The sequence below is a fragment of the Leuresthes tenuis genome, unplaced genomic scaffold (genome assembly GCF_036924035.1).
Source record: "Leuresthes tenuis unplaced genomic scaffold, fLeuTen1.0.hap1 SCAF_4, whole genome shotgun sequence".
NCBI classification, from domain to species: Eukaryota; Metazoa; Chordata; class Actinopteri; order Atheriniformes; family Atherinopsidae; genus Leuresthes; species Leuresthes tenuis.
In genome coordinates this window covers 2,852,391-2,865,545 of record NW_027325358.1, presented here as the reverse complement: position 1 = coordinate 2,865,545, position 13,155 = coordinate 2,852,391, and the positions used below count along the sequence as shown (strand labels likewise).

The 13,155-nt window shown below is 44.4% G+C and overlaps 1 protein-coding gene across 7 annotated transcripts in view; it reads left to right on the top strand.

Annotated features, from left to right (window-relative positions):
- Nucleotides 1-3,839: 3,839 nt before the first annotated feature.
- Nucleotides 3,840-13,155, top strand: part of sh3pxd2aa (SH3 and PX domains 2Aa) — a 111,702-nt gene continuing 102,386 nt past the window's right edge. For all 7 annotated transcript variants that reach the window (XM_072384077.1, XM_072384075.1, XM_072384074.1 and 4 more), the window contains exon 1: nt 3,840-4,666. In XM_072384077.1, coding sequence (XP_072240178.1) covers nt 4,571-4,666 — 96 coding nt within the window. In that variant the 5' untranslated portion in view covers nt 3,840-4,570. The remainder of the gene's footprint in view (nt 4,667-13,155) is intronic.

The following is a 13,155-nucleotide window of genomic DNA, read 5'->3' as shown; positions in this document are numbered from 1 at the left end:
AATTCATTTTATTGACACATAATACTGTCGGGATGATAAACGCACATTACGTCTTTGGTTTGAGCACAACTTTGCAAAGTCTGATCATCCCTGGAGGCATTTCGTGTACTTCAAGTTGTTCTTCAGGGGTTTTTTTCCAAGGTGGTTTTCCACAGTCCAGAGGAGTGCTTGGGGTCATCCAAGGTGGTTCTCCACAGTCCAGAGGAGTGCTTGGGGTCATCCAAGGTGGTTCTCCACAGTCCAGAGGAGTGCTTGGGGTCATCCAAGGTGGTTCTCCACAGTCCAGAGGAGTGCTTGGGGTCATCCAATGTAGTTCTTCACAGTCCAGAGGAGTTCTTGGGGTCATCCAAGGTGGTTTTCCACAGTCCAGAGGAGTGCTTGGGGTCATCCAAGGTGGTTTTCCACAGTCCAGAGGAGTGCTTGGGGTCATCGAAGGTGGTTCTCCACAGTCCAGAGGAGTGCTTGGGGTCATCCAAGGTGGTTTTCCACAGTCCAGAGGAGTGCTTGGGGTCATCCAAGGTAGTTTTCCACAGTCCAGAGGAGTGCTTGGGGTCATCCAAGGTAGTTTTCCACAGTCCAGAGGAGTGCTTGGGGTCATCCAAGGTAGTTTTCCTCAGTCCAGTGGAGTGTTTGGGGTCATCCAAGGTGGTTCTCCACAGTCCAGAGGAGTGCTTGGGGTCATCCAAGGTTGTTTTCCACAGTCCAGAGCAGTTCTTGGGGTCATCCAAGGTAGTTCTCCACAGTCCAGAGGAGTGCTTGGGGTCATCCAAGGTGGTTCTCCATAGTCCAGAGGAGTGCTTGGGGTCATCCAAGGTAGTTCTCCACAGTCCAGAGGAGTGCTTGGGGTCATCCAAGGTGGTTTTCCACAGTCCAGAGGAGTGCTTGGGGTCATCCAAGGTGGTTTTCCACAGTCCAGAGGAGTGCTTGGGGTCATCGAAGGTGGTTCTCCACAGTCCAGAGGAGTGCTTGGGGTCATCCAAGGTGGTTTTCCACAGTCCAGAGGAGTGCTTGGGGTCATCCAAGGTAGTTTTCCACAGTCCAGAGGAGTGCTTGGGGTCATCCAAGGTAGTTTTCCACAGTCCAGAGGAGTGCTTGGGGTCATCCAAGGTAGTTTTCCACAGTCCAGAGGAGTGCTTGGGGTCATCCAAGGTAGTTTTCCTCAGTCCAGTGGAGTGTTTGGGGTCATCCAAGGTGGTTCTCCACAGTCCAGAGGAGTGCTTGGGGTCATCCAAGGTTGTTTTCCACAGTCCAGAGCAGTTCTTGGGGTCATCCAAGGTAGTTCTCCACAGTCCAGAGGAGTGCTTGGGGTCATCCAAGGTGGTTCTCCATAGTCCAGAGGAGTGCTTGGGGTCATCCAAGGTAGTTCTCCACAGTCCAGAGGAGTGCTTGGGGTCATCCAAGGTTGTTTTCCACAGTCCAGAGCAGTTCTTGGGGTCATCCAAGGTAGTTCTCCACAGTCCAGAGGAGTGCTTGGGGTCATCCAAGGTAGTTCTCCACAGTCCAGAGGAGTGCTTGGGGTCATCCAAGGTAGTTCTCCACAGTCCAGAGGAGTGCTTGGGGTCATCCAAGGTAGTTTTCCTCAGTCCAGTGGAGTGTTTGGGGTCATCCAAGGTGGTTCTCCACAGTCCAGAGGAGTGCTTGGGGTCATCCAAGGTTGTTTTCCACAGTCCAGAGCAGTTCTTGGGGTCATCCAAGGTAGTTCTCCACAGTCCAGAGGAGTGCTTGGGGTCATCCAAGGTGGTTCTCCATAGTCCAGAGGAGTGCTTGGGGTCATCCAAGGTAGTTCTCCACAGTCCAGAGGAGTGCTTGGGGTCATCCAAGGTTGTTTTCCACAGTCCAGAGCAGTTCTTGGGGTCATCCAAGGTAGTTCTCCACAGTCCAGAGGAGTGCTTGGGGTCATCCAAGGTAGTTCTCCACAGTCCAGAGGAGTGCTTGGGGTCATCCAAGGTAGTTCTCCACAGTCCAGAGGAGTGCTTGGGGTCATTGTGCTGCTGCATGACAAGATGGGGACCAGTCAAGGCTTCCTGTCACGGCATGACGCTGTAACGATATCCTCGCTGGCTCACCAATACAGCAAGTTGTGTGTAAACCATCCCCAGTGGTTCATGGGGAGGTTAATCTTTGATTTCTCAAAGTTACAGGCTTCGTGTGATTGGTCAGCTCCACTGGCCTGATCAGGCACTGCCCATCATTTGCTGCCACTTTTGATTAACATTTTGAGGATTTGAGGCACATTAGAGGGAAGTGGAAACAACTTATCCGTTTATCTGAGCCGATAAACAGCGAACAAAAAATAAGTCAGTTTTATCTATAAAGCACCAGAACTCATTTAATCTCAGGAGTTCAAAGATTCAGTCAAATTCAGCGTAATACAATCATAGATCTGATGATAACTTCCAGATTTGGTTGGATTTCACTTCAAACCAGGCCATAGAAATATGGACTGATTTATATTTCTTTCTGTGGCGTTCCAGATAGGCATAGATAGTGAATGAATCCTGCTGTCCTGTAACAGCTCAGCTTCGCTGGATGCTAAATAAGTGCACCCCCCTCAGTGCAGGATGAGGCATCTTTTGTTTTTTATTACAAACTCTAAAATACTTTGAAGAAAACCTGTAAAACCATAGTTTTTTGCTGCTTGTGTGTCAGAAAGTGATGTAAACCACTACATTTCATGTAGATAAACATGGAGTTCATTGTCGAGTTGGTTGTTTTTTTTATTACTCAAACGGTCACAGATTAATGTGTGAACCCAGCTCAGTTTCAGGCCCGTTCCCCAACTTCCAAGCCAGTCGAGGCAGACTGCCGCCCTTCCTGGTTCTGGTTCTGATGGAGGTTTCTTCCTGTTAAAAGGGAGTTTTTTCTTTCGATAGTCGTCTCGTGGGATGGGATCAAAGAGATGTTTCAGTGCAATCTGTTGGTGTCCTTCACTGGGCTACTTTTTCTTTGAATTGGCCTTGCATGAATTGGACTAATTTGATTTGATTGTGAGTGTTTTTCAATCATTTGGTTTGTCATTGGTTTGATTTGGATCTTTGAGATGCTGTGGGATCACATTTATTGTGATTTGGCGCTATTTAAATAAAACTGAATTTAATCTAATTCAATTACAAATCTAGCCTTTCATATGCAAGCCGGGCAGACAGAGGTGTGACAGAAGTCATTAGCATCTAGCTTCAGTTTGTTTTTAATGTAAAGAACAGGTCTGCACGTGCACAGGGGGGCAGTGTTTAGTCGTTAATTAGCTCTTTAATTCAAAATGATTTCCATATAGTTCATCTGATGCTAAAGAAATACACACTCCTTAGTGCAGGGTGAGTCATCAAAGTTTGTTTTCATTATTTTCCAGGACATTTCAAACTCTAAAAATACTAAATTCATAAAACTAAACATCTAATTTGATGTCATGGGGGCTTTAATTTAAAGAAGTTCGCTTCACAGTCATTGTTGGTATTTGTATCATGAATGAAACAGTTTCAGATATGTATGTGTGAACCGTGCTCAGCGTGGGTCCCTGGGGGGTCTGTGATGCCTGGGGCAGTTGTTCCCCTAAATGTTAATCAAGACTTGCAAACGCAGTGAAATCTACACAAAGCGGTTAACTGACTGTGGTGTCCAGGGCCTGAGCGCGTGCTTACAGTTAAACCACGAAGACAGGGGTGTTACATAAGTGATTAACATCCCGCTTTAATTTATTTTTAATGTAAAGAACACGTCTGCGTGCGTTTCTCGTGCACAGGGGGGCAGTGTTTAGTCGTTAATTGGCTCTTTAATGCAGAGCAGGCTGCTCTGATTGGTCGCCTGTGGAACATCTGTATTCAGTTCCAGTGGCTCGTGTCTCCGGCCAGAAAGCTGCATCTGACTTGGTCGGTGGTGATATTATTATCGCACAGGTCTCCTCTGCAGGATTGACAGCATTTTAACTCTTAAGATGCAGTTTGTTTCCAGGCAAACAGCTGCGCGTCGTTCCGGATGTTTGGGCCGTTTTATCCCGTCTTCTCTGACGCGGAGGGGGAAACTTATGGGACACTGAAGGAAGCCGAATGAATGACTCAAGATCCATGGTTGTATTTCAGGAGCGCACGAGCTGTTAGTCTTTACTGGGGGTTTTTTTTCCGACAGAAGCCCTTCCCACTCGAGTCTGACTCCTGCTGTGCGTGTCAGCAGCCGCTGGGCTCTGGATCTGCCGGCTCTCCTGCGTTCAGCCAGCCTCCGGAGGCGCCAGGTATGCAGATGCCCCTATTGTAAGCAGACACAAAGGAGCTCGCTTCACTTTTTTCTATTTTTAAGGTGACCGCCTCCATCGGCGCTCCGTCCACCACCGGCCAGCCTGTGTGGCTGCGGGAGAGAAAGCTCGGATATTCGGCTGCTTTACACGCGTTATTAATGGACTATTGATAAGTTTCCGATCGGATTGATTGACGTTACGTCAGCGGCGGGGGAAACCTGCGCTGCCAGATTGGCTGCGATCCCCGAATCTTTAAATGACACAACGAGGAATGTTGTGATTTCTCTCCCCTGAAACAAGAAGCTGATCCGGAGCCCCAGCAGCTGTCTGCCTGACGCTTTCATGCAAAGCCTTTGCAGGGTCAAGATGCAGTTTCGGACTGTGCTGGACGTGAAAGTCGTGGACGTGGAGAAGAGGCGCAATCCGTCCAAACACTACGTGAGTTGGTCACCTGCCTGGCCTGCCTCATCTTCATCCATGTCACCTTATTCCCACCTTGTCCCGTTCAGATGTGTCAGCGTTGTTGTGCGTCTCTGGCCTGTTCACAGTCACAGCGTGGCACCTAAAAGCGGCATTTAGTCCGCTGCGTGCAGCCTGGCTGCTGAGGGAAAGAAGTGCTGAGGCTAGGCCAGAATTTCATTCAGTGAGACACCTGCTTATAAATAATAAACAGGCTCAAAGCATTACCAGCTATTAGCTAACCCCTCTGTCTATAGTATTCCAGCAGACAGATCCTCAGCACAAGTGAGCTGTCATAACTGTGTCCTGCCATATAACCAAGCTGTGCTGCAGCTCATTATCCTCATTAATAACCTCCTGTTGTGAGATGGCTCCTCACACGCTGATAGACCCAACACATGCGTATATATGACCATACTAACACGACTGTAGTTTACTTTGGCACCAATCTGATGTGTTGTTTCATGGAAATGTTGTATTTACTTCCACATTTTATGTATCTGGACAGCTTCAACTACCAGGTAAAGATGCCTGCAAGCAAAACAACAGAGTCTCAAGATGACTTTGGTACATTTAAATCATTCAAATGTTGTTCTGCCCACTTCGTTGACACATTTTAGATTTGGCTACTTCATGAGCAGGGCCTATCTTTGGTAATGGCATGTGTTGTGAGGGCCAAATGTACCCCAAAGAAAATGCATGTTTGGTTAAGCAGCCGCACTCACCCCGAGTTCTTGAACATGCCAAATGTTGGCCAGAAAATGCAGATTTTGACCATGTTTGGGGCAGAATATTCTTTCCTAATGATGGCATAGATTTAACTAAAATTCAGAAATTTTGAATGTTGGTGGAACAAAACGAACAACTCAGTCAATAATCCTGCCATCAAATGATGAACCGTTACAAAACAGGTGAAACTCTCAGCACATACAACAGAAAAATGTCACATATGACAGTCGGAGGGAATTTAAAGAACATTTAACTGCTTTGACATTCAGTTGTATTTGCAGTGAAACACAGAGCTGTAACTTGTGTGGGAGGATCTCTTCTGTATGTGTGCCAGTTTACAGGCAGTTGCCAAAAAACAAAAAAACACAATAAAAAGCAGGGATTCTTGAATTTAGTTTAGTACTTTCATTTAATTTTAGACTATATGAACCCAAAATATTTCAGGTTTTTTAGTCTTGTCACATCCATTTCAGGCCTGCAACACAAAAAAAATAATTAATGTCAACACGTGATTGGATTCATTATTTGGTCCAAAAACAGCCTCCATGAAAGAGTCTTTGAGGAGAAAAGATGTTCAGAGGACCTCCAGTTTGTCCAAAAATGTGAGAAAATCGTTGAAGTTTTTAAAAACAATGTTCCTCAGAGAAAGACTGGAAGGGATCTGCATATTTCTGCCTCTACAGAGCAGAATATCATTAAAGCATTCAGGGAATCTGGAGGAGTTTCAGTGTAAAGGACGAGGGAGCAAGCCTAAGCTGGACGCCCATGACCCCTGACCCCTCAGACGCTGCATCAAGAACCGTCATTCATCAGCAGCTGATAGAAGCACAAGGACAAGGGATTACTGTGGAAACCTTTGTCAAGCACCACAATACAGAGTTCCATTCACAAGCTTTACTGTGCAGAAAAGAAGCCTGATGTTAACCTCGTCCAGAGGCGGCGTCCACTTCTCTGGGCTCGGAGGCGTCTGGGATGGACCGTCACACGGTGGAAACGTGTGCTGTGGTCAGACCCATCAGTATTCCACATCTTTGGTGGAAGAAATGGAGCAAAGAGCAGAAGCAGCATCCAGCCTGCTGTCAGCAACCAGTCCCTGCAGCCAGGCTCTGTGATGGTATGGGGTTGGATCAGGGGGCAAAGCTCATTTCCACTTCTGTGACGGCAGCATTAATGCAGAAAAGTTCCCTGAGATTTTACAGCAACATATGCTGCCTTCAAGGCCACATCTTTTCCAGGGACGTCCCAGCATTGTTCAAGCAGACCATGGAAAACCACATTCTGCCACAGTCCAAAGGCCTGGCTGAGGAAGAAGAGGTACGGGTGCTGGACTGGCTGCCTGCAGTCCTGACCTGTCCCCAGCAGAGAAACAACCACCCCCCCGCACTGCTGCACACCTTAAGACCTGTTTAAGGAAGAATGGGACAAAAGAACAGCTGGAACTCTGCATCACCTGGTTTCCTCAGAGTCAGAGCGTCTTTAAGTGTTGGCAGAAGGAAACATCACAAAGCTTTACTGTTCGAGTTTATTTCCAAATGTGTTGCAGGCCTAAATAACCGAAATGAATGCATATTACCAAATGAAATGAAGCAGATGAGACAAAATATGAAAGATCATTGTGAGAAGTAGAGGCAGAACTCTCCAAGCCATAGTTTCATTCTCAGTTCTAGTTTTTATCTTAATATTTCTTTCATAGAAATAAGAAACAACAAAACATAATGCATAGTTACTTTTTTATCCCTACAGATAAATTTAACAGATAATTTAAGCAAGAGCTCCTCTGAGCTTCTGGAAAGTGTCAAACCTTTTATTTAGTCTTTAATCTTCCAAATATACAGAATGAAGGTTACTTTCACATTCTGGACCGAACAGAACCTCATGACAGGCTCCAGTGGTTTTTGCAACCTACCTGAGCTGTGCTCCCTGTGGCTTCACCTGTCTATACCACACAGTGAGTGTGTGTCGGGGTTACTGCACCTCTGCCTCGGTTCAGATCCTATTTCAGGCTCATAAACAAGTCGTAATAAATGACCACCGTGAAAAGAACACAATCTCACTCATATGCAGACTGACAGAGTAATGATATGTGGACACAATTAGAGCACCTATGCATGGAGGAACGAACTTCCCTCTCACCTAAACCCTCTTTATGCCAGATGTTCAAATATCCTGATTTAGTTTTTTAACATCAAACATTTTCTTTATGTATTTGCTCTTGTTTCAACTAAACAAGTCTGCATGGTTAGATTTTTTTAAGAGAGAAAAAAACTAAGTTCAAACTGGTCCGTGTTTACCACTGTTGTGTGTTTGAAAGTTAAATGTTTCCCCATTCTTTCAGTATTTATATAAGTTGTGTGACCTTAAGTCATATTTTCTGTGATGCTCTGAATATCTTCAGTGGGGGACAGGTCTGGACTGCATGCAGGTCAGTTGATCAGATGGTTGGTTTTCCCACGGCGGCGTTCTGTTTTTGCAGAATGTGGTTTGTGTTGCTGAAACGAGCAAAACCTTCTCTGATGTCTGCGTGGCAGCACATGTTGCTCCACAACCTTTATTTATAAGGGCATTTGGACCAAACACGAGTGTTACGGGGACTGGGAAATACCCAAAGGACAACATACCTTCAAAGACTTTTTCTTTGGTTGCGTTTGTGCCACAGATCGGAACTTAAAGTCATATAACAGACAGCTTATGGGTGGTAGATCAAGGAAAATCCTTCTGTAAAATACCTGGGCTTCACCTTTGCTCCATTCCTTTGTTGTTATTTTGTCTTGCTTTTAAGACCCATGTGAAGAACTGTTGCTTATGTAACAGCATTCTTTGTTTTTTCGTAAAATTTTTTGGGCTGATCACCGTGCAGTTATGTTGCGTCACTGTACAGTTGCGTTATTTCACGGTACAGTTACGTTGTTTCACGGTACAGTTACGTTGTTTCACTGTACAGTTGTGTTGTTTCACTGTACAGTTACGTTGTTTCACTGAACAGTTACGTTGCTTCACGGTACAGTTATATTGTTTCACTGTACAGTTACGTTGTTTCACTGAACAGTTGTGTTATTTCACTGTACAGTTGTGTTATTTCACTGTACAGTTGTGTTGTTTCACTGTACAGTTGTGTTGTTTCACTGTACAGTTTTGTTGTTTCACTGTACAGTTACGTTGTTTCACTGAACAGTTATGTTGTTTCACTGTACAGTTACGTTGTTTCACTGTACAGTTACGTTGCTTCACTGTACAGTTATGTTGTTTCACTGTACAGTTACGTTGTTTCACTGTACAGTTACGTTGCTTCACTGTACAGTTACGTTGTTTCACTGTACAGTTACGTTGTTTCACTGTACAGTTACGTTGCTTCACTGTACAGTTACGTTGTTTCACTGTACAGTTGCATTATTTCACTGTACAGTTGCGTTGTTTCACTGTACAGTTGCGTTATTTCACTGTACAGTTACGTTGTTTCACTGTACAGTTACGTTGCTTCACTGTACAGTTATGTTGTTTCACTGTACAGTTATATTGTTTCACCGTGCAGTTATTTTGTTTCACCGTACAATTACGTTGCTTCACTGTACAGTTGCGTTGTTTCACTGTACAGTTGCGTTATTTCACTGTACAGTTGCATTGTTTCACTGTACAGTTGCGTTATTTCACTGTACAGTTGCGTTATTTCACTGTACAGTTGCGTTATTTCACTGTACAGTTACGTTGTTTCACTGTACAGTTATGTTGTTTCACTGTACAGTTACGTTGCTTCACTGTACAGTTACGTTGTTTCACTGTACAGTTACGTTGCTTCACTGTACAGTTATGTTGTTTCACTGTACAGTTATATTGTTTCACCGTGCAGTTATTTTGTTTCACCGTACAATTACGTTGCTTCACTGTACAGTTGCGTTGTTTCACTGTACAGTTGCGTTATTTCACTGTACAGTTGCATTGTTTCACTGTACAGTTGCGTTATTTCACTGTACAGTTGCATTATTTCACTGTACAGTTGCGTTGTTTCACTGTACAGTTGCGTTATTTCACTGTACAGTTACGTTGTTTCACTGTACAGTTACGTTGTTTCACTGTACAGTTGCGTTGTTTCACCGTACAGTTGCGTTGTTTCACCGTACAGTTGCGTTATTTCACTGTACAGTTGCATTGTTTCACTGTACAGTTGCGTTATTTCACTGTACAGTTACGTTGTTTCACTGTACAGTTATGTTGTTTCACTGTACAACTCTTGTCACAGATGGTTCCCCTCATGCAAGGGAAACTTTGAAGTTGTGGCTGAATGTTTCTTTGCTGTATAACCCAGAGGGCACCAATGCACCCACATACCATCCCAGATGCTGGATTTTAAACTGGCTCCTCTTTTTTCTGAGGATTCTGCCTCCATTTTTCCAAAAACAATCTCAGAGACTGATTGGTCAGACAACGAAGCAGTTTTCCTCCTCAGCTCAGTGCGTCTGTAATGAGTTAAAGCCCAGAGTTTCTGGATCTTGTTTGAAGGTGTTTTTCTTTGCAGGGAGATTAGAGTTTAAACACAATTTGTGGATTGACTGATGAACAGTGACAGTGGTTTTCAGCCTCTCTGTTGCCAGTTAATCTAATTTATAGCTGTTTTGTTGTTCAACATAGCGCCCCTTTTATTTCCCCGCTCCCATTTTGTTTCTTGCATCAAAGTTCAAAACGATTTACAAGTGTTTTTGTTATATTTTCATTGACATTACACACAGTGCCATCTTGAAACAGGGATGTTTATCCCTCAATCACCTCCCAGTCTTACTCTGTAGCCATCTTATTAGACAAAAATGTTCAATATGGATGTTCTACATTAAGTCATCCATTAAATCCTCGGCCCTTAATCACAACAGTAACCATGATTCACAGGGTTCTCCGTTTCCAGTGTGCTAGTTTGCCACTAAATGTCTTTAAATTATGCTTTTTATATGCCTGCTGACACACCAACAGACCATCAACTAAGCACGCTACATAGATATTATATAAATAAAAGTTTATTTTGCCTCCATTCTGGCTTTATTAAAGAAGAGTTAAAAAGCAATCTACTGTACTGTAAGGCCCTTTTGTACAATAAATGTGATGAATAGTAATCATGATGATAATATAATGCATGTCTGCTTGCTTCTGATTATCCACAGAACATTATTTTCTCTGAACACTGCTTTCTAACAAAGAAATTGTTCCTATGAAGCTGTTTGCCAGAGCAAGAAAGACACTCTTACTTTACGAATAAATCTCCATTTACCTTAATTCATTCAGGACGGAGGCAGAAGATAAAGCAAATTCAGAAACAAAAATCTTCTGGTTATATATTTGGGTGTCTACAGTGACAATGAATTAAAAAATACTGAAAAACCCTGGAAGTTTTACATCAAAGGACCAGCTCAGAGTACATTTATCCACTTTTACCTCCATTATCCTCACCCACTACTTCAAATCATGCTGCATTCACTGAACCGTGAATTACAGTGAATGCAAATCTCTTGCTTTTTCTTTGCTAATAACAGCAAATTCTCATCAGCACTTCTTTGTTCACGTTACTTAAGAAATGAACTAATCATCCCTAACTACTACTTCTACCAAATGCTTTATATTCCCAGCAGGAAGTATTATTTTTGAGCGTTTTCTTTGATTTTTGTAACATCAGTCGTGCAGCACATGAACCTGCCGTTACAAAACAAACCTGAAATATAATGAGCCCTAAGGAACAACTCTCCACATGAGCCTCTAAAAAAGGATGGAGCCACAATCCTCCTGAAACTGAGGTGGATGAAGCTGCTATGAATATGTAACCTCTGGCGGTTGTGAGCATCTGCATGTGAAGTGCTAAAAATGGTGACCGTGGCACAGTAGAAAGAATGTGTTTAAGTCTTAACCGTGATGTTTTTCAGCCCTAACCAAGAAGTTTGGATCTAATAATTAAAGGAACTGAAAAAGCAGAAGGGATGGCAGCAGCTCTCCACTCAGCTGAAGACTGCTGTTAACCTGGCTGTTCCACACACTAAAAACTATGTCTATTAGCAATGTTTGAGCTCGCTAATTAACACCGTGTCTAATAAAGCAAAACTGTCACGCTTTAGTTTTATAACTTGTCACTTGGACAGGGTCTGGCTTGCTTCCAGAGTTTCTGCTGATCCATTAGCATTCTTCCAGAGTAGCTTAGCCTGTAAAAAAAGCTTGTTGAGGGGTCGCCAGGATTCGGTGTGTACAGTTAAGGTGTAAAAGGAGCTTCTCAGAGCTGAGCCGATCCGTGTTTCGAGCTCCGGCATCTCAGCGGGCCAGACTATGGCCTAGTTTCCTCAGCTCCCCTGTCTCTGGAGACAAGGCGAGTTACTGTGAGAAGAAAAGGGAGGAAGAGAGGGAGGGAAGCAGAGAAAACGAGAGAAAGACACAATCTGTGGCAGCCACTGAATCCCATTTGTAATGTTTGTGAAACCAGCTGGAAATGCTTATCCTGCCAGAGGAGGGAGGGAGGATGAGATTGAGGTTTTTGTCAAAGCAAAGTGCTCGTCGGACCGTAGGGAAACCGGACCGCTGAGTCGCAAACATGCATCATACACTCACACTTTTCTGCGTTTGTATGCATGTGCAGCAGGAGGAGGTGATAAAGGAGGAGGCGGGGTGGAGCTCAGCCATGTTTACTCTAAGCCTGTGTTTCCCCTACAAGTCCCAGTCCCACAACATTTCATTTCCAGAGGCTCCTGTGCTGCACAAAGGCTCAGACCGGAGGGTGGTGTTGTTATTTGGCTCCATAAAACACCTCTTCAGAGAGCCGTTCAGCACTCAAATATTTAGCGGTCTATCGAACACAGAGTGATATCTGGGTGTAAAGGGTGGCGTCTCACAGTAGCACGCTTAACTGGGAGGGGGCACGGCTTTGCGAGCTTGGTTTTCTTTGAGGGGTGGTGGAGGATGGCCTCCATTTGTGGGAGTTTGATGAAAAGCCGAAAGTAGTCAGAGGATCAGAGTGAATTTGAGTGCGAAGAGGAGAAAAAGAAGGGGTTGAGTCAGGGGCTTGATGTTCAGTTTGTGGAGCCTGATGCTGACGAGAGTCTCGTGCACCAAAAGAGTCGCGGTGTTGTTAGAGGGACTTCACACGCAGGCAGGGGGCTGTTTTCATGTCTTCAGTACAGATGTTGCCTGTGAATGTGGAACGGTTTATTTGTTCCTAGTTAACAGCAACTCTGCTGTGACAGAGACGTGCCTCCTGGTGTCACTCGGGGTAAAAGGACGTGTTTTAGTGTTTGAACGTGGCTTCCAGGTTCCCGCCGCATCCTTCCAAACAGCTGGAGTGTCTGATGACGCCACCCAGAAGTGGTGATGATGTGGGCCCTGAATGACTCTGAATGAGCTCTGGTGAGTGTTTAGCAGAGGAGTTCTCTTTAAATAAAGCACAGAATCAGACTGAGCTGATTAGCACGGCGAGATGTTTCTCTGTCAAGCAAAGCACTCGAGGACGGGTCAAGAATGATATCTGATCTGTGGGAGAATCTGTTAGAGCTCTGGATTGTTACTGGCCTCGTAATGACAAAACACCCGTTAATGAATGAGTGCATTGGAGGTATATTTCAATGTCTTTATGATTTGAGGATGCACTTGAACTCCAGGTTCTTCAACAGAAACTTGGGTCTCTATAACTGAATAAATCCATGCTGCTACAGATTTGATGATGGGCTGGGGCCCTTTATCTTAAAGGGTTGTGTGCATATTATGTGCTGTTGGATTCTTCTGAG